The sequence below is a fragment of the Leuciscus leuciscus genome (assembly GCF_965113295.1).
Source record: "Leuciscus leuciscus genome assembly, chromosome: 12".
Classification (NCBI taxonomy): Eukaryota; Metazoa; Chordata; class Actinopteri; order Cypriniformes; family Leuciscidae; genus Leuciscus; species Leuciscus leuciscus.
In genome coordinates, this window is record NC_138736.1 from 2,801,355 (window position 1) to 2,828,854 (window position 27,500).

The 27,500-nt window shown below is 37.4% G+C and overlaps 2 protein-coding genes across 3 annotated transcripts in view; both read right to left on the reverse strand.

Moving 5' to 3' along the window:
• cap2 (cyclase associated actin cytoskeleton regulatory protein 2) overlaps positions 1-10,787 on the reverse strand; it is a 37,662-nt gene extending 26,875 nt beyond the window's left edge. Inside the window, exons 1-3 of one of the 2 annotated variants that reach the window (XM_082185920.1) lie at positions 10,639-10,787; positions 3,447-3,583; positions 887-987 (exon numbers count right to left, since the gene is read on the reverse strand). In XM_082185920.1, the coding sequence (XP_082042046.1) occupies positions 887-987; positions 3,447-3,573 (228 nt within the window). In that variant the 5' untranslated portion in view covers positions 3,574-3,583; positions 10,639-10,787. Of the gene's footprint in view, positions 1-886; positions 988-3,446; positions 3,584-10,627 lie in introns of both variants that reach the window. The other variant, XM_082185919.1, reaches the window with a different exon arrangement.
• A 4,223-nt stretch (positions 10,788-15,010) lies between these two features.
• The window catches only part of rbm24a (RNA binding motif protein 24a), a 12,651-nt gene continuing 161 nt past the window's right edge, over positions 15,011-27,500 (reverse strand). The window contains exons 1-4 of the mRNA XM_082185999.1: positions 27,195-27,500; positions 26,075-26,198; positions 25,647-25,701; positions 15,011-17,586 (exon numbers count right to left, since the gene is read on the reverse strand). The exon at positions 27,195-27,500 is cut by the window's right edge and continues 161 nt beyond it. Coding sequence (XP_082042125.1) covers positions 17,244-17,586; positions 25,647-25,701; positions 26,075-26,198; positions 27,195-27,362 — 690 coding nt within the window. The 5' untranslated portion in view covers positions 27,363-27,500 and the 3' untranslated portion in view covers positions 15,011-17,243. The remainder of the gene's footprint in view (positions 17,587-25,646; positions 25,702-26,074; positions 26,199-27,194) is intronic.

The window sequence follows — 27,500 nt, forward strand, 5'->3', positions numbered from 1 at the left end:
TGATCAGCAAAATCATCATATTAGAGTGATTTGTGAAGGATCATGTGACACTGAAGACTGGAGTAATGATGCTGAAAGTTCAGCTTTGATCACAGGAATAAATTACACTTTACTATATATTCACATAGAAAATGGTTATTTTACATTGTAATAATATTTCACAATTTTACTGTTTTTACTGTATTAAAATTTTTAGTTGAGCTGTATAATTTTGTATTATTTATTTGCTACTTGACAAATTTTTTTTATAAAATAACTACTGCTGATAAGAATTTGTATTATTATTTATTATTAATATCATTATGCCACTATTTAAAACAGATATTACAGATATTAAATTCACACACACACACTCACAGACACACACACACACACACACACAAACACAAACACACACACATAATAAAAAAAAAATATAGATATGCAGAACCAATTTTTAGTTTAGTCCTGTAAAATTTTGAATTATTTATTTGTCTCACGTCTGCTATTTGACATAAAAAAAGACTAATAAAATAACTGCTGCCTATTATTTATTATCAATATTACTGTCTCCATTTAAACACACAAAAGCTGTTCTACCTTCACTTTTTCCATTCTTCGAACACCTACTTTCATAATGACACGTTGTCCATTTGTTATGATGCAAATGGGTTTAACGAGGCTTCAGGGAAACAGAAAAACGCAAAGCCGATTGTCAGATATAGCAGAGTTATGAGAACAGCTGTGAGCTTCATGAACAGCGGGACTGAAGAGTGTTTGCAGACGATAAACTAAGAGCTCTTCTTCTGTCAGTGTTTCTATCGGTCTATACGATCTGCACCGACACAGATATTCACCACCGACCGCTAACACTCACACACACACACACACACACACTAACACTTACATGGTTTGCCACGTCTCCACCAATAGCTGTGCTGGTCTTCACATATTCAGACACTGAACCGCTCAGCAAAAGGTCGAACGCCTCCATGCTCTGGGATTCGCCTTAGAATCAAAGAGAGAGAACAACAACACCACAGAAATCAGTGTGACAGAATAAACATTACTGGGGCGTTAGACGTTAGAGTTGGGGGAAACACTACTGTTTGGGGTCAGTAAGACTGTTTTTCAAAGAAGATTACTACTCTTATTCAGCAAGGATGCATTAAAGTGACAGTAAAGACATTAGTAATGTTACAAAATGTTGAACTTTCTATTCATCAAAGAATCGTGAACAAAAAATGCATCATTTCTTGAGCATCAAATCATCATATTAGAGTGATTTCTGAAGGATCATGTGACACATGAGTAATGATGCTGAAAATGCAGCTTTGATCACAGGAATAAATTACACTTTCCTATATATTCACATAGAATATGGTTATTTTACATTGTAATAATATTTCACAATTTCTCTGTTTTTACTGTATTAAACTTTTGAACGGTAGAGTATATTTTGGGAACTTTTTAGATTTTTGACAAGGCGATGAAATATAGAGATCAACCGATATTCTTCTTTAAGAAAAGTAGATGGTTTTTATATGTTTATTGTCTGATATGCAAACTTTTAGTTGTCCTGTACAATTTTGTATTATTTATTTGTCTTATTTCTGTTATTTGACACAAAAAAAAAAATACTAACAAAATAACTACTGTCAATAATAAGAATTTTTATTATTATTTATTATTAATATCATGTGCCACTATTTAAACCAGATATTACAGATATTATAAACACACTCACAGACACACACACTCAGACACACACACTCACACACACTCACAGACACACACACTCACAGACACACACACTCACAGACACACACACACACACACACACACACACACACACACACACACACACACACACACACACACACACACACACACACACACACACACACACACACAGACACACACACACACTCAGACACACTCACAGACACACACACTGACAGACACACACACACACACACACACACACACACACACACTCACAGACACTCACAGACACACACACTCACAGACACTCACAGACACACACACTCACAGACACTCACAGACACACACACTCACAGACACTCACAGACACACACACTCACACACACTCACAGACACTCACAGACACTCACAGACACACACTCACAGACACACACACTCACAGACACACACACACACACACACACACACACACACACACACACACACTCACAGACACACACACACACACACACACACACACACACACAGACACACACACACACACTCACACACACTCACAGACACTCACAGACACACACACTCACAGACACACACACTCACAGACACACACACACACTCACAGACACTCACAGACACTCACAGACACTCACAGACACAGACACTCACAGACACTCACAGACACTCACAGACACTCACAGACACACACTCACAGACACACACACACACACACACACACACACACACACACACACACACAGACACTCACAGACACACAGACTCACAGACACACACACTCACACACACACACAGACACACACACTCACAGACACTCACAGACACTCACAGACACTCACAGACACACACACTCACAGACACTCACAGACACACACACTCACAGACACTCACAGACACACACACTCACAGACACTCACACTCACAGACACACACACACACACACACACACACACACACACACACACACACACACACACACACACAGACACACACACACAGACACACACACTCACAGACACACACACTCACAGACACTCACAGACACACACACTCACAGACACTCACAGACACACACACTCACAGACACTCACAGACACACACACTCACAGACACACACACACACACACACACACACACACACACACACTCACAGACACACACACTCACAGACACACACACTCACAGACACACACACTCACACACACTCACAGACACACACACTCACAGACACACACACTCACAGACACACACACTCACAGACACACACACACACACAGACACACACACACACACACACACACACACACACACACACACACACACACACACACACACACACACACACACACTCACAAAAATTAAATGCAAATAAATGTTAGTTAACCTAAATATAGTCCATCACGAAAACCACTATTCAGAAAACACTGAAGAAAAAACCAACACAAATCTGGAGGAGGCAAAAGCTAATACTGTATCATATTATATTATATATATTTCAGACTATGTGCAGTTTGCCACGGCTAATGCCACTCTGCTCCTGTGAGAATATTTTTCCCATGAAGAAAAACCCCCTAAAGTCAGAGTTCTTCTCTTTAAGATAATCAGTAGAGTCACAGACGATGCCCAGTGGACTCATCAAAACGAACCAGACATGCTTACAACTATTAATATATATTCAGAACTGCTTTCAAGATTTTTCAAGCAAAGCCCTGTGGTACTTGTGGTACCTCCGTTGGTCATGTGACTGCTGATGATGTCACCGTTGGCCACGCCCCCAGGCCCGAACTGTAGTTTACCAGCCACCGCCTCCAGACGAACCACTGCTTTCTCCAGACGCTCGACCAGCGCTTCCATAACAGCGTTCCTGCAGAAACACAGTAAACCATGAAGGTAAAAGAGTAGCAAAACTCGAGAGAATGTAGATGTTGAATTTGAGAACATGTACAATAAATATTCGTACTTGTACGCTAAAATGTACACTCACAGCTCCGATGTGAAAACCTGTCACATAAAAATCTGAAGTTGAATGTTGAGATTTGCACTCGCAGACAATAGTCACAAACCTGTATTCTGAATCTGAAGCTGCAGACGAGTAGTCACAAATGTGTAAAATGCCATTCACAGAAACACAAAGACAGACACAAACTTGTAATATGTATTTGCATTTATTCTTACGTTCACATTCGCACTACAACCACAATTAGTCACTTGCAACTTCTCAAATCTGTCACTGCAATTTCAAATTTCTCGCCTTGATTTTTCCAACTCTTTTCACGATATATTAGATGCAAAACTAACTTGTGCAAACTCTGGGTCTGTGCTGCTAGATTGGAGTATCTAAAGTTGAGATGTCCAGGTTTGTTCTGTGAAGAAAGCATCCTGACTTTCTTTCTCAATAGTAGTTTGGTAATAACTAATGATCTTTGCAACGGAAGTGAATCAATCAACTAACATTAGCTGGACAATAACTTTATTCTAGACCTGCTGTAAAGCCCAAACAAACTTTAATTTCCTATTATCACTGTAAAGCTGCTTTGAAACAATCTATATTGTCAAAAGTGCTTTATAAATGAAGGAGACTTGACTTGACGTAGGTTGTGATCTGTCTACCATTGACAACATTTATGTCTCACGTTACACCTTAGAGATCCCACACACCTGGCTTAAGACATTTCTTAAAGGAACATGCCGACTTTTTGGGACTTTAGCTTATTCCCCGTATCCCCCAGAGTTAGATAAGTCCACACATACCCTTCTCATCTCCGTGCGTGCCGTAACTCTGTCTGACGCACCCACCGCTAGCCTAGCTTAGCACAAAGACTGGAGGTAAATGGCTCCAGCTAGCATACTGCTCTCAATAAGTGACAAAATAACGCCAACATTTTCCTATTTACATGTTGTGATTTGTATAACAAGGTCACATGAGACACAGCCATCTTCTAACCGTATACATACTGGGAACTATATTCTCAGAAGGCGAAGCACTGCTACTTCTGCGGAGTGATTTGCTCGCTGCACCTGAGACCTTGTGACCTTGTTATTTGTACACGCTGTGACTATACAAATCAATACATGTAAATAGGAAAATGTTGGTGTTATTTTGTCACTTATTGTGAGCAGTATGCTAGCTGGAGCCGTTTACCTCCAGTCTTTGTGCTAAGCTAGGCTAGCGGTGTGTGCGTCAGACAGAGTTACGGCACGCACAGAGATGAGAAGGATATGTGTGGACTTATCTAACTCTGGGGGATACGGGGAATAAGCTAAAGTCACAAAAGTTCGGCGTGTTCCTTTAACTCCTCTACCTTATTAGATCAATTAAAAAGTTTCTTGAACAGCACTTATTGTAGGATGGTTCATGCTCTTAACTCCTCTGGTATTTATGCATCAGTATTTCATTCTTTGTTATGCTTGAGTTATATACAGTATGTATCTATTTTTTATTTTTTTTATTATTATAATTTTTTTGTCTTAGTGTTATAATTGTGCAAGAGCTCAACAAGAAAAATTCCAGACAACCTGTTTGTTATTGCAAAAAATAAATAACTAAATAACCCAGCGTTACGGCCTGTGAAAGCGCTTTGATTTGTTGGGACTTCGTGACCGGAGTACCAGTCAGTTCAATAAAACACTCCCTGCTCCCTGTAACGGTCAAACGACAGCACGTATCCCACAGAAACATGACAACAATAATTATGAGGGAAGATTTATTAACTTTCTTGGAGGTCTCGTGCAAAAATGTTGCAAGAATGAGCCTGGAGTTGGCAATGTGAATAACATTTCTGTATTACTTAAAGTCACCATGAAATCAAATCAATATTTCAGCATTTATTCTTAATGATTTATCCATGATGCACATCATTATTTTCATAAATTCATAATCTTGAATCAGAATAACTTCCCCTTCCTCTTCTATGATGATGAGGGCGGAGCAACCTGTCACTCACATGAGAACAGCCAATAGCAAACCACAACCATCCAATCAATTCCCTACAGACAAAATCAAGCCCCGCCCCTTACATTTGATCTTGTTCCAGAAGCGTTTCACTCAGATATACGTCACAATAGAGAAGAAAAGGCTAGTGCAACTTACATTTCATGCTGACTTTCAAGTAATATAATTCATATTACTTAAAATAGTCATTGTTATCAATAGGGGGTTTCCCTCCGGGTAGTTATATAGGAACTATCCTATAGTATTAGTATTACATTAGTATTAATATAAAAAAAGAGTTTTAGATACTATTTCTGGAAATCTAGCACACACACACACACACACACACACACTGAAGGCGTGGCGGGTTCACTGGCAGCTCTCCACACGACCACACCTCAATGCTCATCTGCTAACAGGAACACAACAGTCGATGGGTTACGACAGCGTCAAGAGGAGGCCAAATGAGCAGTTCACCAAGTATTTCATTACATAACATCATCACCATATTTATCCCTTTCCAAAAGATCTCAGAATACAGTACAAATCATAAAATAATGCTGATATCTTGAGATGTGTCAATAAATGACCTCATCTGAGCTGCTGATTAGCAAATACTGACTCTGTTCTGTCTGTGACATTTTTTTGTTAGTCATTCTGGAACATGTTGTGAACATTTGTTTTCCTTAAAAAGTCCTAAATCCACTTCATTTTAATTTCTGATCTTTAAAGTACTTCAAATGTTTTAAATATAAATATAAATATAAATATATATAATTTAACACTTTTTAAGAACTTTAAAGATCAGAAATTAAAATTAAGATGGATGAAAGATTTTTTTATGTTTTCCTTAAAAAATCTTTCATCCATCTTAATTTTAATTTCTGATCTTAAGGAATTTAAGGAAAATTAAATGTATTTTTAAAAATTAAATTTAAAGAAAAAATGTAAGGAATTTAAGGAAAATGTAAGGAATAAGGAAAAGATTTTATTTATATATATATATATATATATATATATATATATAATTTAACATATATATATATATATATATATAAAATTTAACATATATATATATATATATATATATAATTTAACATATATATATTTTTTTATATATATATATTTTTTTTATGCACCTACAAATTTGAATTAAACCATCAAAATATGAGGAAATTATTTTTTCTTTTTTAAATATTAAAAGAAAATGTGTGAAGAACAAAACACTAAACAAAATTTATCAGACAAAATTATTTGACACAATTTGGTTTGAAAATATTCTCAGTTTTATTGCATTATCACATATAAAACAAATCGGCTCAAGCACAACTGTGCAATATGACCTGAACCTGGTTTCCACCACAGAATACAAAATAAAAAGGTCATTGCAAAAGAATTTTGTCACAATACTCCTATGCTCAATACTATTCTTTCTGATTCATTGAAGAATGCATTATGAATGCATTTTAAAAAAGTGAATGAGAATCTGTAATGTAGAATATGTTACGTGCTTTTACGTGCAAATATTGGAACAGTAATTCAGATTCAGTTAAAGCTACACTGTGTCATTTTTTAAGTTGATTCTTAGCAAAAACACTTTGTTCTTTCAAAGTGATATGTGCTCATTAATGTGTAATTACTTCTACCAACTAATCAAGTATTCTCGTAAGCGTAGAATCTGCCCTTTAGAATACATACGAGCGAGTCGCTCGAATGGCGGCAGCCATGTTGCACCTCCATCTTGAAAATACATTAGCCAAAGAGGGACATACCTGGAAATTCAAGCTTCGCCTTACGCGTTTGTACACTCAGTGGCAGCGTGACGAATGCGAGGGGGAGATTACTCACGACTGCCGGCAGATTTGAACTAATATGGCCACCGTAGGAGTTAAAACGCCCTCGGAATGGGAGGAGCTACAAAGTAATATTCAGTTGGTAGTCATAAACAATTTCACCGCTAGATGGGAGAAAATCCTACACAGTGTAGCTTTAAGAAAGTATTAATAAAAAGTGGAAAGTGGAAAGGAAAGACTGATACAATGTAAATCAAACACAAAAGATCAGAATCCTGCAAACAACCTGAGCACCGTCACACAATCCTACAACAGCAGCACTGAAGACCCAACAGCGGATTCATTCACCTGAACATTACAGCAACAAAAGAGCCGTATTTGCTGCATTTAACATGTAGCCACTAAAAGAGCCTCTCTCTCTCTCTCTGACACCCGTCAGCAGTAATTAATAGTGACCCGGTGTGGAAATGCTCACGTCATCTTGTTATCTCTCTAGAGAATTCTCTAGGCCCTGCCAAATGCCTGACCTGGGCCTCAGAGAGGCAGAATGAGCCTGAGCGTGTGTGTGACGACGAGAGACACACAGCATCAAACCTCCAGCTGAAGCACAGGTCATATAATCCTGTCGCTTTTACAAACTGACAGCTGTGGATGCCACAATCATTCTGTTAAAAAATACAGTAAAACATACACAGAACAAACTTTTACAATTTGGGTTCCAGTAAACCCTTTTCTGCTGAGTTAGCAAGGTCACGCATTTACTGATGACAACCATCACAATAACAAAGAATGAAAAGAGAAAGACACTATGACACTAACATAATGCAATACACATTCATTTAACAACATAAGATGTATATAAGACATAAAAACATAAGACATAAAACCCTAATGTATGTAATTAATGACAAAAAACTAAGAAGAAACATACAGTACTAGTGGCCAAAAGTGACGATGTTTGTGTTTAATGACTCTACAAGTTCGATTAAACCATCAAAATATGAAGAATTTTTGTTATATTTTAAATATGAGGGAAGAACAAAACACTAAACTTGGTATTTATCCGACTAAATTATTTTGGGGAAAAAGGGAAACTACATCTACAGGTTTTATTTTATTATGCATTAAAATATGCATAGAACAACTAAAAGTTATTAATATTGCGCTGGCTCTCTCTTGTTTTCCCATGCATTCATAATTTCTTTGTATGACAGCCTGGACAAAAAATGATGTCGGCACAATTTGGCATGTCTTACTGCGTTATTATTCTAGTAAAAATAAAACAAGCACGATTATGCAATATTCAAAATCTTTCAATAAAATTTGAATCAAAGGGTGAAGATATACATTTTCCTAGGCAGGACATCACCATTGGCCACATTATCTGAATCACCATTAAATGTGAAGTGTCACGCAGGGAATTCTGGGAATGCCAGTTTACGGCTTTTCACTGTTAGTTAAGCTATACATTGAATTTTCTTTTTTACCAAAAAAAAAAAAAAGTATCTTACTATAAAATTACATGAAATGCATCTATTACAGTCTCCTTATGTATAAAGGGAACTTACTGTAAACCAATTAACAGGTTTCTACTTAAGCATTTTTACAGTTAAAATCACAATAAAGTTTTACAGTACTAAGCAAAAGCCACATTTCTCAAAACATCTGGTATAGAGTAAGTGCAAGCTGTCAAACTAAACACGTTTGCTGGCCTATATGTGTGGTTAGTCTGTCCGCCATTAAAAGTATAACAATCTGCACAACATGATCTGTGCTGAAGCAATATCTCAGGAGTGATGCAGTTATCTATTTCTGCATGACTCTAAATGTAGAGCAATGCTTCACCCGGATACTGGAGGACACTGGAGCACACGTGCTACTAAACACCATTCATTTCTTTCAATTTAACTCAATTAACGCAGCATCTGTTTTCCCCTTTATCCTTTGGCTAGTGTTTCAATATATAATCTTATTCATGCAAGTGCTTTTAAACCTCTCCTCACAAGCACGGTCTTAAATTAGTTAAATGAAGTCTTAAATGAACGTAAAGAGTTGTGAGAAAATAGGATGCTGGTCAGATCCGGCAGGTCTTAAAGTGACAGCAGCCTAATAAACCTGTATTTAATTTGTAATTTATGCAGTGAAGACTGTGGCAATAACTTTATTCAATTTCTGTGTCAGACCTTCCTAAAAATCTTAAAGCACTGGTTACATGGGTCAAAAACAGTGAAAACAATAACTTTTTGTGCAATTTCACAGGGCAAGTAAAAATCTGAACTGGTCTGACTGGGCCAATAGAAAGAACTGAGCCCTGATATACTGAAGCGCAGGTAAATGGCATTTTGTATGATGGGTTTATGTGAAGATTCACTTAAACTAAAAGTTGTTGTATTTTTTAAAGCCTAATAAATGTTCAAATTGAAAGCTTTCAATTATACTGTAATGCTGAATGCCTATAATGGCTAAAATTCATAAAAAGATGCATTAAACAAATATTTAAAATATAGTCTATTGTCTTTATGTTGTTTCTACATTAATTTGGAGATTAAATGTGAAATTATTACAATATAAAAATAGCCAAAATCTTTAATGTTAGGAGCGATTAATCGTGCTTAATTTCAGATTTATAATATATAGCATTAATATATAATATACATAGGCTACATACATACATACTACTCAAATTTAAAACAATTTAGATATTGCTAATATACAGGCCTACAAGGTGAGTATGTCAGCCTATTGATTTATGACAGCAATATTTCATACAGTACATAAGAACTGAACTACTGGGTTGTTTGAAAGCATCACTTCTTTAAATGTAGCTTGTGTAACAGAGCGTCTGGTCATCTCTGTCCCACAGCCTGCACACACTGATATGACAACTGACAGATCCTGCAATTAGTGAGAAGATAAGACACCCTGACACACACACACACACACATACACACACACACACACACACACACACACACACACACACACACACACACACACACACACACACACACGCACACCACTGAAACCAGAAAATACAGCTCGTTCAAACCAAATTCCTGCCAGCGAATGCGCGTGCCTTCAAACAAAAACACGCACGTTCCCGTGAGAACCTCCCACCCGCGCGACCCGAACGTCCCACTAACGACCTAGAATGAAAATGTGACAGTGACAGAGCCATTCTTACCGATTTATTACCTCTGACAAGGTATCCGGGTTCTACTCTCACGTTTTCTTTAGAAAAAGCGAGATGTGGATCGTCTGTGCAAGTCTCTGGTCCTGGCGTCCCCGGCGCGCTCCCGGCTGTCAATCAACTGAGCCCGGCAGCCGCTTCCGGGACTTCCATATTTGGGAATGATGAATCAGAGATGCCTCGAGAGAGAGCAGTGAGATGAGGAGCTCTCGAAGCACGACCGCTGGCAATATAAGTGTATAAGTAGTTTGGATTAACCGTTGTGTTATTTTAAGCAAAACGTGATTTTTAAGTGAACTTAAAAAAATTAAGTAAACCCATTGCCTTAAAATTATTAAGTAAATAAACCTCATACTTAATCGAAAAAACTAAGTAATGTGGAATTGTCAAGTTCACATAACTTAATTTTTTCAATTAAGCATTACGTTTATTTACTTAATAATTTTAAGGCAATGGGTTTACTTTTTTTTTTTATTTACTTAACACTTTTTACAGTATAATCATTTATAAATATATTGAATTATCAATATATTACTAACATAGTGAATAATGATAAACCTGTGTGCTAAATCAAAGGTATTTTTCAACATGCATTAAGCCATTTTACTGTCATGTGACAAGAAAACCATAAACCATAAAAGAAAACCCTCTGATATCATTTTCAAGTTTTGAATTATATGACTAGTTTACGATATGATCTGTTTATGCTTGCAAATTTCAAGGTGCAAAGAAAAGGAAAATATTTTAGTAAGTTTTACTTGACTAAGAAATATGTATATAGTGCTGTCAAATCGATGAATGGCGATTAACATAAAGTATGTAGCCTAAATATGACCTGTGTGTGTGTGTGTATGAATGTATATATATATATATATATATATATATATATATATATATATATACAGTATACACACACACACATATATATATATTTACAAACTTTTATGCAAGATGTGATCAATCGTGATTAATCGATTTGATTATTAGTTATATTATTATATTATCACTGCTGTCAAATCGATTAAACACGATAAATTGCATTTAACATAAAAGTTTGTAAATATAGCCTATATACTGTATGTGTGTGTATATATATGTATGTATTTATGTGTATATATAGGCTACTGTATATATATATATACTCATTTATCACGATTATTGATTTGACAGAGAGAAAGAGAGAAAGAGAAAGAGAGAGAAAAAAAGCACAAGAAAAACAATACACGAATAATAACCCCAATACAGAACCTTACGGGACGTAACAAGCACTAATAATATAATAATACAATGTTAATATAACATAATATCTGCTTAAAAAAATATAATGAATCAATAATCAAAAATAATAATTATATAAATATTATCAAAACATAAATGTATTTAAAAAATGTCAGAACCCAATGTGAATACAAAGATTACAAAGATTTGTAAGAACTAGATTTTTATCTTCTCAGAAATTCCAATTTGTCAAAAAATACCGTGGCACTAATATAGAACAACATTTAAAAATAAACAAACCAAAACACCCACAGTCATAGCATAGCATTATTACATTTCTAATCACTTTATTTCATTTCCATGACCTCTCGAGCAACTCTATACTCCAGTGCACTTCTGACACCGTGACAGATTAGATTATCAGTGATGTTCCTGTCCGCTGGTATCAGCGCTCTTATTCGGCATGTGTTCCCGGTGGCGTTCTCTTCCCGGGAGCCTCCGTTATCACGGCCCACGTTAGACAAGCATCCCTGGTGATGGTGTGGTGGAAAGTTTCACTCCTGAAACAGCATCAGGTTACACACCGGGCAGAAATAGATCCTCCAGAAACACCAAGCGCACAGATGTGGCCCTTCGGCATTTCTTATTGATAAGATAAAATCCCTGAATAATTCACAGATCTCCAATAAGCCAAACGGCGTCCACAGGTGCTGCGTCGGGTGGGTTTTAAGTAAAGATACACATGTGTTGTGAGGGTTATGTGTAAATGTAGGCTTGAGTTACAGGGTGTCTCAGGGTGGATCAGAATTTAGGCCCGGTTTATGGTCATTACCCAAAGTGCTCAGTCACGAACATTAGAAGACTGGTTCAACTAGGTCAACATGGTGGATCTCAGATCCATGACACAGTGATCTGGATAAAACATTGCTCAATCTAGATCCAGTGTGAAGTTCACAAACAACATACATACACAAAATTGCTCACGCCATCACCTGAGGAGTCATATTGAATTATATTTAGTGATTTCGGCGACGTGTTTGCACAAACACATTCATTATCCAACAGTCACCAACACTTAGTCAAGTATGTTTATCCAACACTCTTGTTAAAACATTCATTGAATTATGGGGCAAAACAACACATTTATTAAACTGAACTATCTTCAAAAAAATATTCGTAGTCGTCTAAATCAACAGCGTCATGTTGATCACCACATTCTCTTTAACTAACAATAGAGGTTATGATGAGACACTTATAATGGAAGTTAATTTGAACGTTAAATCGCTTTTTTAATGTGACGTACTCATTTGGCAAGTTAGCATGGTATTCTGTGTGAAGTTATAACCAGTTTTAACATGAAAACATAAAAAACTGTAAAAAATTATGATTTAAACATCTACAGCTCAAATAATACATGAGTTTTAAAGGTGTGGTATAATGCCCTTTTCACAAGATGTAAAATATACGTCTCTGATGTCCCCAGAGTGTGTGTGTGAAGTTTTAGCTCAAAATACCCCACAGATATTTTTATATAGCATGTTAAAGTTGTCACTTTTTGAGGGTGAGCAAAAACACAGTTTTTGTGTCTGTTCCTTTAAATGCAAATGAGCTGCTGCTCCCGGTGTTATGCCGAATTTCGACCCCCTGACAAATTATTACCCCCTCGTTGAAGTCAGTAGCCTACCTGATTGCCTAATCCTAACCCCGCCCCTAATCCTAACCCTGTCCCTAATCCTAACCCCGCCCCTAATCCTAACCCCTCCCCCACAACTAATCCTAAACCTACCAATGCTAGGGGGGTTGTAATTTGGCGGGGTCGAAATTCGGCACAACACCGGTACAGGGGGCGGAGCTTCAAGAGCTTGTGTGTGTGTGTTAACAGTTCCGATTACCTCACAAAGACATGCACTGAAAATTTCAAAAACTTTTAGCCTTTTATGTTCAAACCGGAATCAGACAATTATGGAGAGACTCAAGAAGAAGAGACAACATGTAGAAGCAACAGGACATTTCTGAATGGTTAGTTGATGAATTTATGTAGCTTATGTGTAGTTATCTTCTAGTCATTGATTTGCATATTCTGTCATGATAATCTATAAATCGTGTTCAGGGGGCGGGGTTTATGTACATTTTAGGGTTGGTGATGTCACTAACCCGGGAGGAAGCTCGTGTAGTCTCTACCAGCCGTTTGTTGTAGTTCTTAAAAAGTGATTTCTTTAAAAGCAAATATCTCCCTTTGCTTTGAACTTTGAGCATTGTAACTTTGCAGATGTTGTTTATGCTCAAACAGCAACATTACACACTAACTAAAGTTAGAAAAGTCAAATCATAATCAACCACCCCTTTGTGTAAAATGAATAAGTTAAAATTTTAAACTTAAAACGCCTTTAAATCCTCCAAAAATTGGCCTCATTGTAAATGCCTCACCGTAACATTTAAATAAATTCAAAACAAGGGGTAAATATTAAATTTTTTGGTGGTAATCAACACCATGTACAAATGCTGTCAGTTTTAGCTAAAATAAATAATATAAGTGCTATTATATATTTATACGCTTAACTTTTCACTTAAAAAACAAAAGTGCCTCAGTATGAGCTAAAGGTTATGCTTTTTTAAAAGAAAACAAGGTGATTCGAAATCATTTTTGTGCTAATAAACACAAACGCTGTCCATCAGTTTAACTGGTTCTGAACCTGTAATATCCCTCAATTATTAAGCAATGTTTGGACAGGCAGAGTTGAGGCCAGCTAAATTTGTCACCTCACAAACCAGCATAAACAAGGTCATAAATAAGCATCTCGGTGTGTGGCGAGCAGAAGTGACGGCCTGTGTGTTTATACTGCTGGCTTGCTGAGAATATCTGCTTCTTCTTCACGACACCTTCATCCACGAGAAACACAGAAAGCTCGCGCTGTGACTGCAGTAGTAAAGCTATACCGCCTGTCCAAACAAAGACCACAAGAAACAAAACACCAGCACTTTTAAACCATTGAAATATTTAGCAATTCAACGATGCAGCAATGACACAGAACGTGTGCTTTTGAACAAGTTACACAATATAACAATCTCCAACCATGAGCACATCCTTCAGGCATCCAATGACATGCAAGAACGGAAACAGCGGGAAATAAAATCAGGCTCGTGCAAATGAACAAAGCGTTTGAGGTTTAAATATAGAACCTTTTTATTTCCATTTAGAGTAAATAGTGTTGAAAATCTGAAATAAGGCTTAAATACCTACAGAACGTTTGTATTTAAATAGTCAATAACACTTTACATGCCCAAATCCAGTGACAATGAAAAATGTGTCCATTTTTGTGTTGTTATTATTCTTGTTTCTTCTTCTTCTTCTCATATTTTCCCTTGTAAGAAAGAGTTCAAGTATAAAAATTCTCAACAGTGTAAAATAGCCCATCTGATGCATATTTAAAGCAATAGAAGCACAGCATCCATCCTCGACATTGACAATACATTCTAGTGTATGAAGCAGCATGTCCCTTCGCTCTTTTTTTTATTATTATTATTTTTTTGTCCTTTTAAACAGTTCTGTATATGACAAATGGATATAACATGCCCCCAAAAACAACAGGCCTGCAATAAAACAAATGTCATACGACAGGCATTAAACTAGCTCATATTTAATGTCATGTTCTAAAATTCCAAATGTATTAAAAAAAAAAAAAAAAAAAAAAAGGATTTGTACAGTGCACATACAGAATTGCATTTTAAATAAGTCCTACAACAACACTTTTGGTTGAGTATGTTAATAATACTACAACTAAGCCTACTCAATAACTTATAATAATAATAATAATAATATGCCATGAGATGAATACATTATATCCATACAGTACCGCTTCCAAGTCTGTGATCTTAGAGCGCAACATAAGTCAACTCAAAATAAATATCTTAAATAGCAGATCTCTTTAAATAGCATTACAAATGTAAGGCACACAAAGACCCCTCGGATCCTTTCGCTATAGTGCTGTTCTGTAAAGAGTTGCTCATTGAAATACATAGACCTTAGTAAGTGTGCTGGTGCTCAGTGAACATATAAAGACCAGACCGATAGCGGATAGCTTGCAGGTGACTCTCCTCTCTTATCACGACTCCAGATAAAAAGATCCGTCGCTGATTATGGGAAGATCCACAGGTCTGTCCCAATCCTCTTCAGGATAAGAAGAAGTGGGAAATGTTGACAGACCCGAAGCAGGACCGGATCCAGGGATAAAACGGCAACAGCTCAGTGAACCAGCGATCTTTCCAGAGCAATCCGACTGTGTGTGTGTGTGTGTGTGTATCAGTGCCTGTTCCTTCCAACACAGCAGTTGCTCCCTGATTCTAGTACTAATACTGAGCAATGCCACATTATTTTTCCCTACATAGTCATCTTAGTGTGTGTGTGTGTTTATGTACGCCCACAGACAGACATTAACACTTAAATTTGTGTATAACGGTGTACATGTTAGTCCGTGTGTGTGTTTTGTAAGCATATAATACAATACATCTCAGTCTTTTTGTCTTTTTTTTTGAGAGTACCTTCAAATTGTTCGATGCCCATTGTGGGGGAGCAAAAGAAAATCTCTCCTATTCCTGCACTTTGTTTTGTTTTCTTCCCCCCTGTTTGCTTTGCATAGGTCAGGAGGTCAACGCAGGAGTCAAGAGAAAGTGGGGACATTCAGCATCATGATAGATAAAAAGGTAGTTCACAAAACATAAAACATGCTAACACTGGATCTTTCTCCATTTCCGTCGCCACAGTTAGGTCTACTTATCCCTGATTGGCAGAGTTTGTAGTTTTCGAATTCGCTGAAAAAAATGCTCCATTTCCCTGATGATCAAAAAAAAAAAAAAAAAAAAAATGCACTTGAGAAGACGACAGAACAAAACGAGCCCTCAAATAAATGAGAATAAATATAAAGGTAAGGGGCCCTAGAATCAAAACAATGAGGGACATTTCCGAGTATCCTTCGGAAAAACAGTCGCCTACATTAAATGACAGCATCGGGACTTAAGGTTTTCGTCTACCACAGTGATTAGTCGCTCCTTCCGCAATAAATATCCTACTCTAATATTAATCATAGTAATAAAGATAACATAATAATAATGAGTAAAAAGCTAGATTCCGTCCTTTCCTGCGATTTTTTTTTTTTTTTTTGGTTTTGATGTTTTCTTTTCTTTAAATCACAGCAAGTTGGAAAGCAATGTAGTTCCCATCTCACTAATATTAATAATAATAATAATAATAATCTCTCTACCAATTACTATCCCCCTCCCTCGTCTTCCTCCTCTTGCAATCAACCCACAACCAGCAACTATCTTCGTCACCATCATCTAGTAGCATTCGCTGGGCGTCGACTCCCTGCGCGTCTTCCGTCCGCCGCTTTGGTTGCTATTGCATTCGTTCGGCTTGTAGTTGTTGAGGCTGGTATTGGCCGAAAGCGGCGGCGGCGGCCGCGGTTCCCGGAGCCGCGGTTGCTAATGGTTGTTGCATGGCGTAGCCGTAGCCGGCGGCAGCTACGTAGCCGGTTGCGGCGGGAGAAGCCGCGTATGGATACTGCTCGTAGGCCGCGGCGGCCGCCGCTGTCGCAGCGCTAGCGTACTGAGCGTACGCGGCGCCCGTGTAGTCGATGTACGGCGAAGACGCTGTAGCAGAGGCCGTCGCTGGCTGGAGGTGAGGGATGACCATGCTGGGTTGCATGAAGGCCTGCGGGTACACATAGTGAGTTGGGATCCTGCGAGAGACAAACACGACAGCACGTTAGCATTGCATTATGGACGCAGCACATAGAAAACCACAACTATAGCGCGGCCAAAGCACCCAATTTCCAAAATACAGTAACACCCAAGGAAATGCCTGCTAGTGATTATTAGAGATATAAGGTTGCCAAAATAGATATCTCTCAGTACAACTGTAATGTCCGGGCCACTAGCGTTAACAAAGAATTACTGTTTTCAAACAGGTTTTGCAAAACAAACAGATGCCCCTCCCCCAAACTCACATCATTTGCTGAGTCACTGTTGCTAGTTTGGGTTTGTCTAGATGCTTAAAGGGATAGTTCACCCAAAAATAAAAATTCTGTCATTAATTTCTCACCGTCATGTCCTTCCAAACCTGTAAGAGTTTTGTTCATCTTAGGGACACAAATGAAGATTTTTGATGAAATCTGAGAGCTTTCTGTCCCTCCATTGACAGCTACGCAACTACCACTTTGACGCTTCAAAAATGTCATAAAGAGATCGTAAGACGAATGCATATGAATCGAGCGGTTTAGTCCAAATTTTCTGAAGAGACTTGATCGCTTTATATGATGAACAGATTGAAGTTAGGATTTTATTCACAATTAAACATTGATCAGCGAACATAAACAGAAGCTCAACAGAACATGCTGCGAAACATGAGAATGAACCTCATTGGTTCTCGCATGTCAAGCGAATCAAATCTGTTCATCACATAAAGCGATCGTGTCTATTCTGAAAACTTTCGACTTAACCGCTCAATTCATATGGATTAGATTTACAATCTCATTGACTTTTTGAAGCGTCAAAGTAGTAGATGTGTAGCTGTCAATGGAGGGACAGAAAGCTCAGATTTCATCAAAAAGATCTTATGGGTTTGGAACGACACGAGGGTGAGTTATTAATGACAGAAATGTAATATTTTAGTGAACTAACCCTTTAAACAAAGAAATGTTTCGATAGTCACTGTTTACATATTTAAGGGTGAAAGTAAAATAAAAAATAATAATTGTATCCTCTTATAGTTAAACCGACAAGTTAAATCCATTTGAACATTCCCTGAGTAAGTGATTGGTCAAACAACCAGATGCTCCGCCTCCAAAGTCACACCATTGGCTAAGCCACTGTTGCTATGTCAGGCCGGTCGGATTCTCAAACAAACAGGGCAATGTTTTGATTGCGCCAGTGTTTACACTTTTTCTGGCAAATCAAACATATATACATATATATATATATATATATATAGAACAAAGAACAAAACACTAAACTTAGTTTAAGCATTTTTCCGACAAAATTATTTTACCAACTACAGCTACAATTTTATTTTACTTAAAAAAAAAATGCATTGAAAAACAAAAAGCGGACAGGAAAAAGCATACATTGACTTTAACAATCAGTTATTAATACAGTAGTCAACAATTGAAGTGGATCAAAAAAGTTCAACAAAGTTGTCCTAAGACAAAAACGGGTATTGTTCAAAATTCATGTTATACTTTGATGAAAGGTTTTGATCTACTTCAAATGTTGAATACTATATTTTGTTTGTTCTCTCTTGTTTTGGCAAGTGTTTATCATTTCTGTGTTTGAAAGCTTGGACAAAAATTATATCGGCACAATTTGGCGTTTCATTGCGTTATTATCACAAATAAAACATTTGCATAAAGGGTGAAGATGTCATTTTTCCTAGGCCGGACATCACTATTGGCCACTACTGTGTCTATGGGCCGCTGAAGTCATGCTAAAAGTCGCATGCATTCAACACCCGGGTGTCGGTCGTGTGAAACGAGGGAACGTTGGACCCAGGAGAGGAGAAGAGGAGATGAGGGGAGCATTGTGAATATGTCAGGGCTACTTTGACAGCTGGACAGTTTTCAAAAAGGGACGTTGCTGGCCGTTTCCCCCTCCAACACTTAGACAATGAGCCTCGGGCTGGACAGCAAACACAGAGGGGAGTTTTGATTAAATAAGCAATCAGGAACAATGAGCCCATTCTGCCTTTCATTACGTACCCCGTCGCACTTTCAGAGCGCTTTTCACATTTACTGTCTGCACTAAACAGACGGGTGAGAACTTTTTATAGGAGTTCAGGGATGCATTGGATCACCAATAACTCACTAAACATGAGTCAAGAAGTCAATGCAACTACATTATAGACAGGGTTCGCATACAGACACTGTAAAATGAAATTCCAGGACTTTAAGCACTACTTTTTTGGTTTTCAATGACTTCAATCAGAGATCTCACTTATCAAACAGTATCTTGCAAATTCTAAAAAAGGTAAATAGATAAACAAAAATAAAATGTACAAATAAAGTAAAGCAGATGCAATTACAGTGTTAACTCTAACCATTAAAAAGGATACTATGACAAAGATATCGCTTTCCTTATTAAAACTGATTTCCCCTCCATGAATATATGATTGACCTGAAAGCTGTATCATATAATTAGCTATATATGAGCAATATCACACTCATATCCATGCGAAATGGCTCTATATCTATATCAGATGGGCTGCAGCGCTTTAAGTCCTTTTTTTCAAGGGTTTTCCAGGACTTTAATTTCAAAAAGTCAAATTCAAGTACTTTATAAGCACCTTGTACGAACCATGTGTAGAAGACTGTGAGAACTGAAATTCCCAGGAAAAATTTAAGTGAATCATCTGAGCTTATGATGAAATATCTACACTTTGACGTGTATGAAAGTCCCACCATGAGGATTTTTAGATGATGTTTAAGACTGGAATTTGAGCTAATCACATCCGATATTTAGTGGAAAAAGTGAGAGAATGTTTCTATCATGGCAACCCTATATGTAGCACACCATTATAATCAATCAAACCTGACCAAACTCAAAAAACCTCTGCCCCAAATGAAAGAAAATAAGCATAACACAGGCGTCAAGAAATCAAGAGCAACAGAACGGATTACCCACATCAACTCAAAAAAATAAAAAAATAAAAACACAATCACTCACAGAATACCATAAATGAGAGGAATGAAATTAAACCTTCCTTTTTCTCTCTCAGGTCAAAGGGCAAAGATGCTCCTATGAAATCTTTCATAGATGCCTTGCCAGCCTGAGGTGACAGCAGGGATTGTGTTAATATAGACTACCATAAGAGTCATCATACACAAAATAACAGTGAGAACAAACTGTAGGCTTCAAACAGGGAGAAGATCACATTCAACCTGAACAGGCATCATCATCATCATCATCACAACAACACAAACACAAAACCACACACAGGTGACTCGTTTCAGAAACGTCAAATATAGTCCAAGATCAGGCTGGTCGGTTATTGTTATTAGCACATGGGGATTCATACAACTGAACAAGCAGTACCAAGTTAGAGAAATGAGAGAAATCTTGCGCAACCGCTTTAGTGTTAAATAAAGCGCAGAACACAGTGAGTGACAGCGAGGGCTGGCCGCTATTTTCGGCTCGCAAAAAGATTTCATCTTCTTTATCCGTCTAGTAAGCACTTGATGAGTATATACGACTTCTTTGACTATATATTGATATTAAAGTTATCATAACCCATCTAGTAGGTCACTTAGGTCTGGCAACCTAGTAAGCTCTTGATCAGATGCATAGTTGTTTCAGACTTATGATGAGCATATATGACTTGAGAAAAATGGATTTATAAATAAAACTGGTGATCAGTTTCTCAGAAATAAAGATTAAAAATAACTGTTGTTACTATGCCACTCGTCTCCATCTAGACCACTGCAGTTCAGGAAAAATGAGGTTTGTGTCTGTCTAAATAAAAGGTCAACCTTTGTTCTACAGATCTAGAAACCACATGTTGTCTTATGTGAAGATAGAAAGCTAGAAATGGAAAGATGCATCTATCTTCTGTATACGTGGTTTTTACACACTATGGGTCAGATTTAATAACATCTTACTCCAGCGCAAACCCACTTTTGGCGTTAAAAACTTCTGGCAGGATTTACTAAAGACACGCAGTGAGAAATTAGCGCTGAAACAGGTGTGGACAGTCATTTTTGCGGCTAGCTTATTGCATATGGCATATGCATTTATAGGAGTTTCCCTTTTAGACGCAACGGTAGTATTTAAGCGACGTCATTTACTAAAGTTTGCGCTAGTCGATTTACTGGTACTTTCATTTGTCCTCAGTTGATCACGCGCAGAACTTTCCACTCCCATCGGCGCATTAACGGGATTGTGCTCTCACACTAAATTGCCCTGTTTAGTAAATCTGGCCCGATGTGTGATGATGGCCCAACAAAGAAAGTTGCAGAACAGGCATGACTTTGCACATTTCAAACCTGACACATATATTACACAGTCCCAATTTGACTACCAACACCATTTGGTTGCATTTGGCGATGTCACAACACAGTCTAAAATGGGATCTATTTTGCCCTTTTATAAAGTCTTGATGTTGTTTTTGGGCTCTACTTGAATGTTGATTATTTTATTAGAAGCCCCTCCTTCTGAAAAGCACACTGTGCTCTGATTGGTCGGCTGGAGCAGTGTGTTGTGATTGGTCGAGCGCTTCGAATGTGTTTGGGAAATGTCCCGCCCCTTTCCATAACCGGCAGTTTAACACACTACTAACTAACTCAACCAGGCCCCGCCCCTTTATTCTGCGCATTAATTATTTAAATGAGGAATATTGTGACGTGTTCGTTCCCGGAAGAAACTCAAGACTACAATGGAGGCGTTTCTGGGAGTTCAGAAACACTGACACACTGATATAGAGAAGAACGAAGAGCTTGTTCATGATCAAACAGCAACATTACACACTAAAGAAAGATGAACATGAAAAAAAAAAAAAAGCATCTTTAACACAATGCACTGGTGCTAGGCGAGAGGTGCAATCTCAGTGGCACATGTTGAGTTTATCTCGAAGCTAAATGTCAGGAGCGGCCCAGCACCCTAAACCGAGAGAGAGAGAGAGAGAGAGAGAGAGAGAGAGAGAGAGAGAGAGAGAGAGAGAGAGAGAGAGAGAGAGAGAGAGAGAGAGAGAGAGAGAGAGAGAGAGAGAGAGAGAGAGAGAGATTCATGCGACTGCAGTGTCAGCATTACAGCCTTTGTGCAAAACAATGGTGAAGCTTGTTTTCCTTAACGCCGCACGGGTCATGTGACGAAGGCTCGCTCAGGGGGCTGTGGCATCCAGACATTTGTTTGTCACAGCAGAGGCTCACAACACGGCAAACACATGCATGCATGTCACAAACAGACACACACACACACACACACACACACACACACACACACACTCACCCACGCGCATACGCACACGCTGAGGAATCCTCCACTCATTAAATAATCACACTGAACGCCTGCGACTTTTCTACACGCTGATCTTACAGTAGATTGTCTGCCTTTGGAGTGATACTCCTTTATGGACTTTTATTTTATTTTAAAGAAATTAATACTTTTACTATTCAGCAAGGATGTGTTGAATGCAAGATTACCACATTTATAATTTTAACTTTATATTCAAAGAATAAAAATTTTAAAAAATGCATCACAGTTTCCACTAAAATATGAAGCCACACAACAGTTTTCAACATTGATAATAATCATAAATGTTTCTCGATCATCAAATCATCATATTAGAATGATTTGTGAAGGATCATGTGACACTGAAGACTGGAGTAATGATGCTGAAAATCCAGCTTTGATCACAGGAATAATTTACATTTTTAAAAATGGAAATATTTCATAATATTAGTGTTTGTACTGTATTTTGATCAAATAAATGCAGAGCAGCTCTCAAAAACATTACAAAAATAAGTTTGAGTGGTATCGAGCATTAGGCTAAATAAATGAACCCTCATGTCATTCCATACCTGTATTTTCTTTCTAGCTAGAATTCATGAGCTGTTCAATTCCATATAGCAAACGTACATGGTGATTTTTAATGCCAAGCTCCAAAGATGGCACCACTAAGACAATAGTCCATATGACTTGTGCTCTCTGTATTTCAATTCTTCTGAACCTACATTGTATGAGAAACCAACCAAAAAAGTTATTCACTGAAAAGACACAAAAGAACCAATGCATGAGTTCTGCAGTTCATTTTTAGCAAATAGCTGTTCATCACACAAAGCCACCATATTCTGTGTAAATAAAGATTATTGGAGTATGTTTTACAAGAAAATTAGTGCTGGGCAACGATTAATCGCATCCAAAATAAAAGTTTGTGTTTACGTAATATATGTGTGTGTACTGTGTATAATTATTTTGTATATATAAATACACATGCATGTATATATTTAAGAAAAATTTGTTCTTTATGTATAAAATATTTGTTTATATGTAATGTAAATTATGTATAAATATATACATACGCTAATATACATGCAAATATTTCTTAAACGTATACATGCATATGTGTGTATTTATATATACAAAATAATTATTCACAGTACACACATATATTACGTAAACACAAACTTTTATTTTAGATTCGATTAATCGTTGCCCAGCACTAAAGAAAATACTATTTCAGTCTTTCTACTATAAAATATCATGTTTAATTCAATGCATGCTTCAAAAGGATGCTTTTTATGGCGCTTGGCATTATAAAAATGATCAACTTTTGTTGTATGGAAAGGAGCATCTCAGACATCCATCATAAAAGAGTAAATTTGTAGGGAGAACTGTCCGGTTGGTTTAAGAAATCATACAGAAATGGATGACAGGGAATGTACAAGCACATCATCACCGACTCTAGGGACTCTGGATCCACTGCAGGATGCCTTATAGGGCCAGAGAAAAGAGAGACAGAGAACGAGAGCTGAAAAAGAGGAGAAGTGAACAGACACAATGGAGATGGGAGAGAACGGTGAAGGGTGAGTATGTGTCAAAGTCTCTGTGGTGTGAGTGTGACAGGACTCCCAATCAGTGAGCAAAATAAAACCGCAACGTGCAAGTTTGTAGTCGGGCTGTTGGGTTGGCGTGAAGAGGGATCAACAACGGCACACAAAACAAAAATGGCACGCAAGACACCAGAAAACACAACAAAGGTGAAAAACAAACCAAAATGATCAAAAAACACAAGCTCCAGCAATAAAAAACGTGAAGAAAATAAAAGGAAGCAAACTTTGCTCCGTGGCAAAGTCATCACTCCTCCACAACACGGAAACTCAGCACCCCAAAAACCAGCCTTTTTTCCATTAAAATTAAAAAAATGCACACAGTTAAGCTATCAACACCACTTCATAACGGTAAAAAGGCACACACAGCTCTATGTACTATTAAAAGTGAAAGTCCAAACCAAAATAAAACCAACGTACATGCATCTGTAATCACCATTTTCGAGCTTGTGTGTTTGAGTCTACAGGCACTGTAGCTACAGATCTGCACTATTCCTCAAACCACCAGTTATCTTAACCCAAATCGAGCCTGTCGGACCAGAGAAAGATAGACAACATTGAGTCAGGCTGTAATGTCCAGTGTAAACTCACACACTGTACACACACACATTTACACGCACTCTCTCAACATCAAAGAATTAAATAAGATTCAGAAATATCATGTCGTCCCTAATATCTATGTATTTTAATTAGTGCTGGGCAGCGATTAATCGCGATTAATCGCATTCAAAATAAAAGTGTGTTTGTGTTCTGTGTACAATTATTTTGTATTTATAAATACACACATATGCATGTATATATTTAAGAAATACTTGCATGTATATATCTATTTTGTATATATAAACACACACATATGCATGTGTATATTTAAGAAATACTTGCATGTATATATCATTTATATTTTATATAGATGTGAATATTTTATATATAAATAACAAATTTTTCTTAAATGTATACATGCATATGTGTTTATTTATAAATACAAAATAATTATACACACATATATTATGTCAAACTTTCAAACTTTTATTTTGCATGCGATTAATCGCGATTAATCGTTGCCCAGCACTAATTAAAATACATTTGTTAATGACATATCAAAGCCTCTGTGATGTCATAATATGGTTCTTAAACCTGGTTTGATATTTAAAACTACCACTGAACACATGCATAATCAACCTATTCTAGATGTTCCCGTTACTCACCCATATGGTCTTTGGATGAAAGCTGGGTGAATCTGAGGGACGCCGAAGGTGAAACCTGCACACAAAAACAGCATTTAAACTACTAATATTATATAATCCTAATAAACCTGCTAAAGATGACTGTAGATGAACTTAAACATTAAATCTGCTGAGTCAGTGCATAGGCCTACATGATCTACAGTTAATCACATCATAACATCTCTAATCTCCTTTACAGTCACTGTTTACAATCAATTAAGAGCTGAAAACCTTGAGTAAACATCTGCGCATGTACAAAGCAACTACAGAATGGAAAAAATTTTGTTGGAACATAATGCATCTGCGGTTTGTCAAGTCATTGTGTCGATATGTAAATGAGCAACGGCATTGGTGTGCAATGGCTTCCACTCATGAATATTATTTTCATGTCTTTGCTCTTCAAGCCTCACCTGGCTGCATGACCCGTGGCTTGGCTCCGAGATAAGCCAGGTTAACGTTGGCCTTTCTGCCATCAATGATGGGGTTTGGGTCTTTACACGCTCTGTCTGCAGCGGAGCGGTCTGCCATGGTCACCTAAAGAACAAAAACAGAAGTGTGGTGCATGAGACATACACACTGAAGCAACAAATGCTCGAAAAACAAGGCTAATTCTGGTAACAAATACAAACCCACACTTCAATTCCCCTATTTGGTACAGAGCAACCACATTGCTGACCTCACATAATTCATGACCTCTACCCCAAATCAGGCTTTTAACACGAGATTATTTGGTGTTTATTCATATTTAAGATATCTAGGCAACAAAAAATCATTAAAGACAGAGGTCACTTAAGCTTTTTATATCTCTGTGAAACATGCATAAGGATTTTAGTGTTGTGAAATCCACTAGGGTCCTTTAACTTCTGCTGTGTTGACTGTCAAAACTTTACAAGTTGGCTTGTTTACTCACTCTTATCAGGGTGCTTCTAGTCAAACTCGACAGCTGAGCCAACAAAGGCCTGTTTTAGTTATCAATTGTGCACTTTATTCGGTCAGAAATGACTATTCTCACTATCAATGCGCAGTTTGAATTTATACTCGTGTAGTTTAGATTTAAAGGGTCCGTTCACCCCCCCAACAAAAACTATCACCTGCATTTTACTCCAAATTTGTTTGACATTCTTGCTTCTGTGGAACACGAAATAAAATGTCAAGCAAACTGACAGTCACATTCACCGTTTATTAGCATTGCATCTTTTCTTATCCACATAATGAAAGTGAACGGGGACTGGAACATTCCGCATAAGATCTCGTTTCGTGTACAGAACATGAGGGTGAGTAAACGAAACTTTCATTTTGGTGTGAACTGTCCCTTTTACAGCATAGGTTTCAATATCAGTCAGTGAAAGAAATGAATGTAGACAATTTTAAAAGTTTTAAACATTAAGCATTCGAGCACGCGCGCTACGCATAAACTTATCTCTGCTACATTACATCTGATGAGTTGCCATTTAAATGTGTTGTGTCACGCTGTCACACAGCGTGTTTGTTTCAAAGTGTACGTTTGACAGCTTCCAATTTCATACTTACAAATCCATAACCTCTGGACTTTCCAGTCTGTCTGTCGGTAATCACCACAGCCTCTTCAATTTCGCCAAACACTTCAAAATATTTCCTTAGACTGGAATCCGTCGTATGATACGGAAGACCACCGACAAATATCTTGGTGTAAGTGGTGTCCTTTTGCGTGGTATGCATCCTCACAAAAAAATGCTCTCAAGTGCAAAAAAATAAATAAAAAGCAAAGAAGATAGTGCAATGTAGGCTTGATAATGACAGTATCGCTATTTTAATAGACTACGCTCCTTTAAAATATACACTTGACTAGAAGTTACA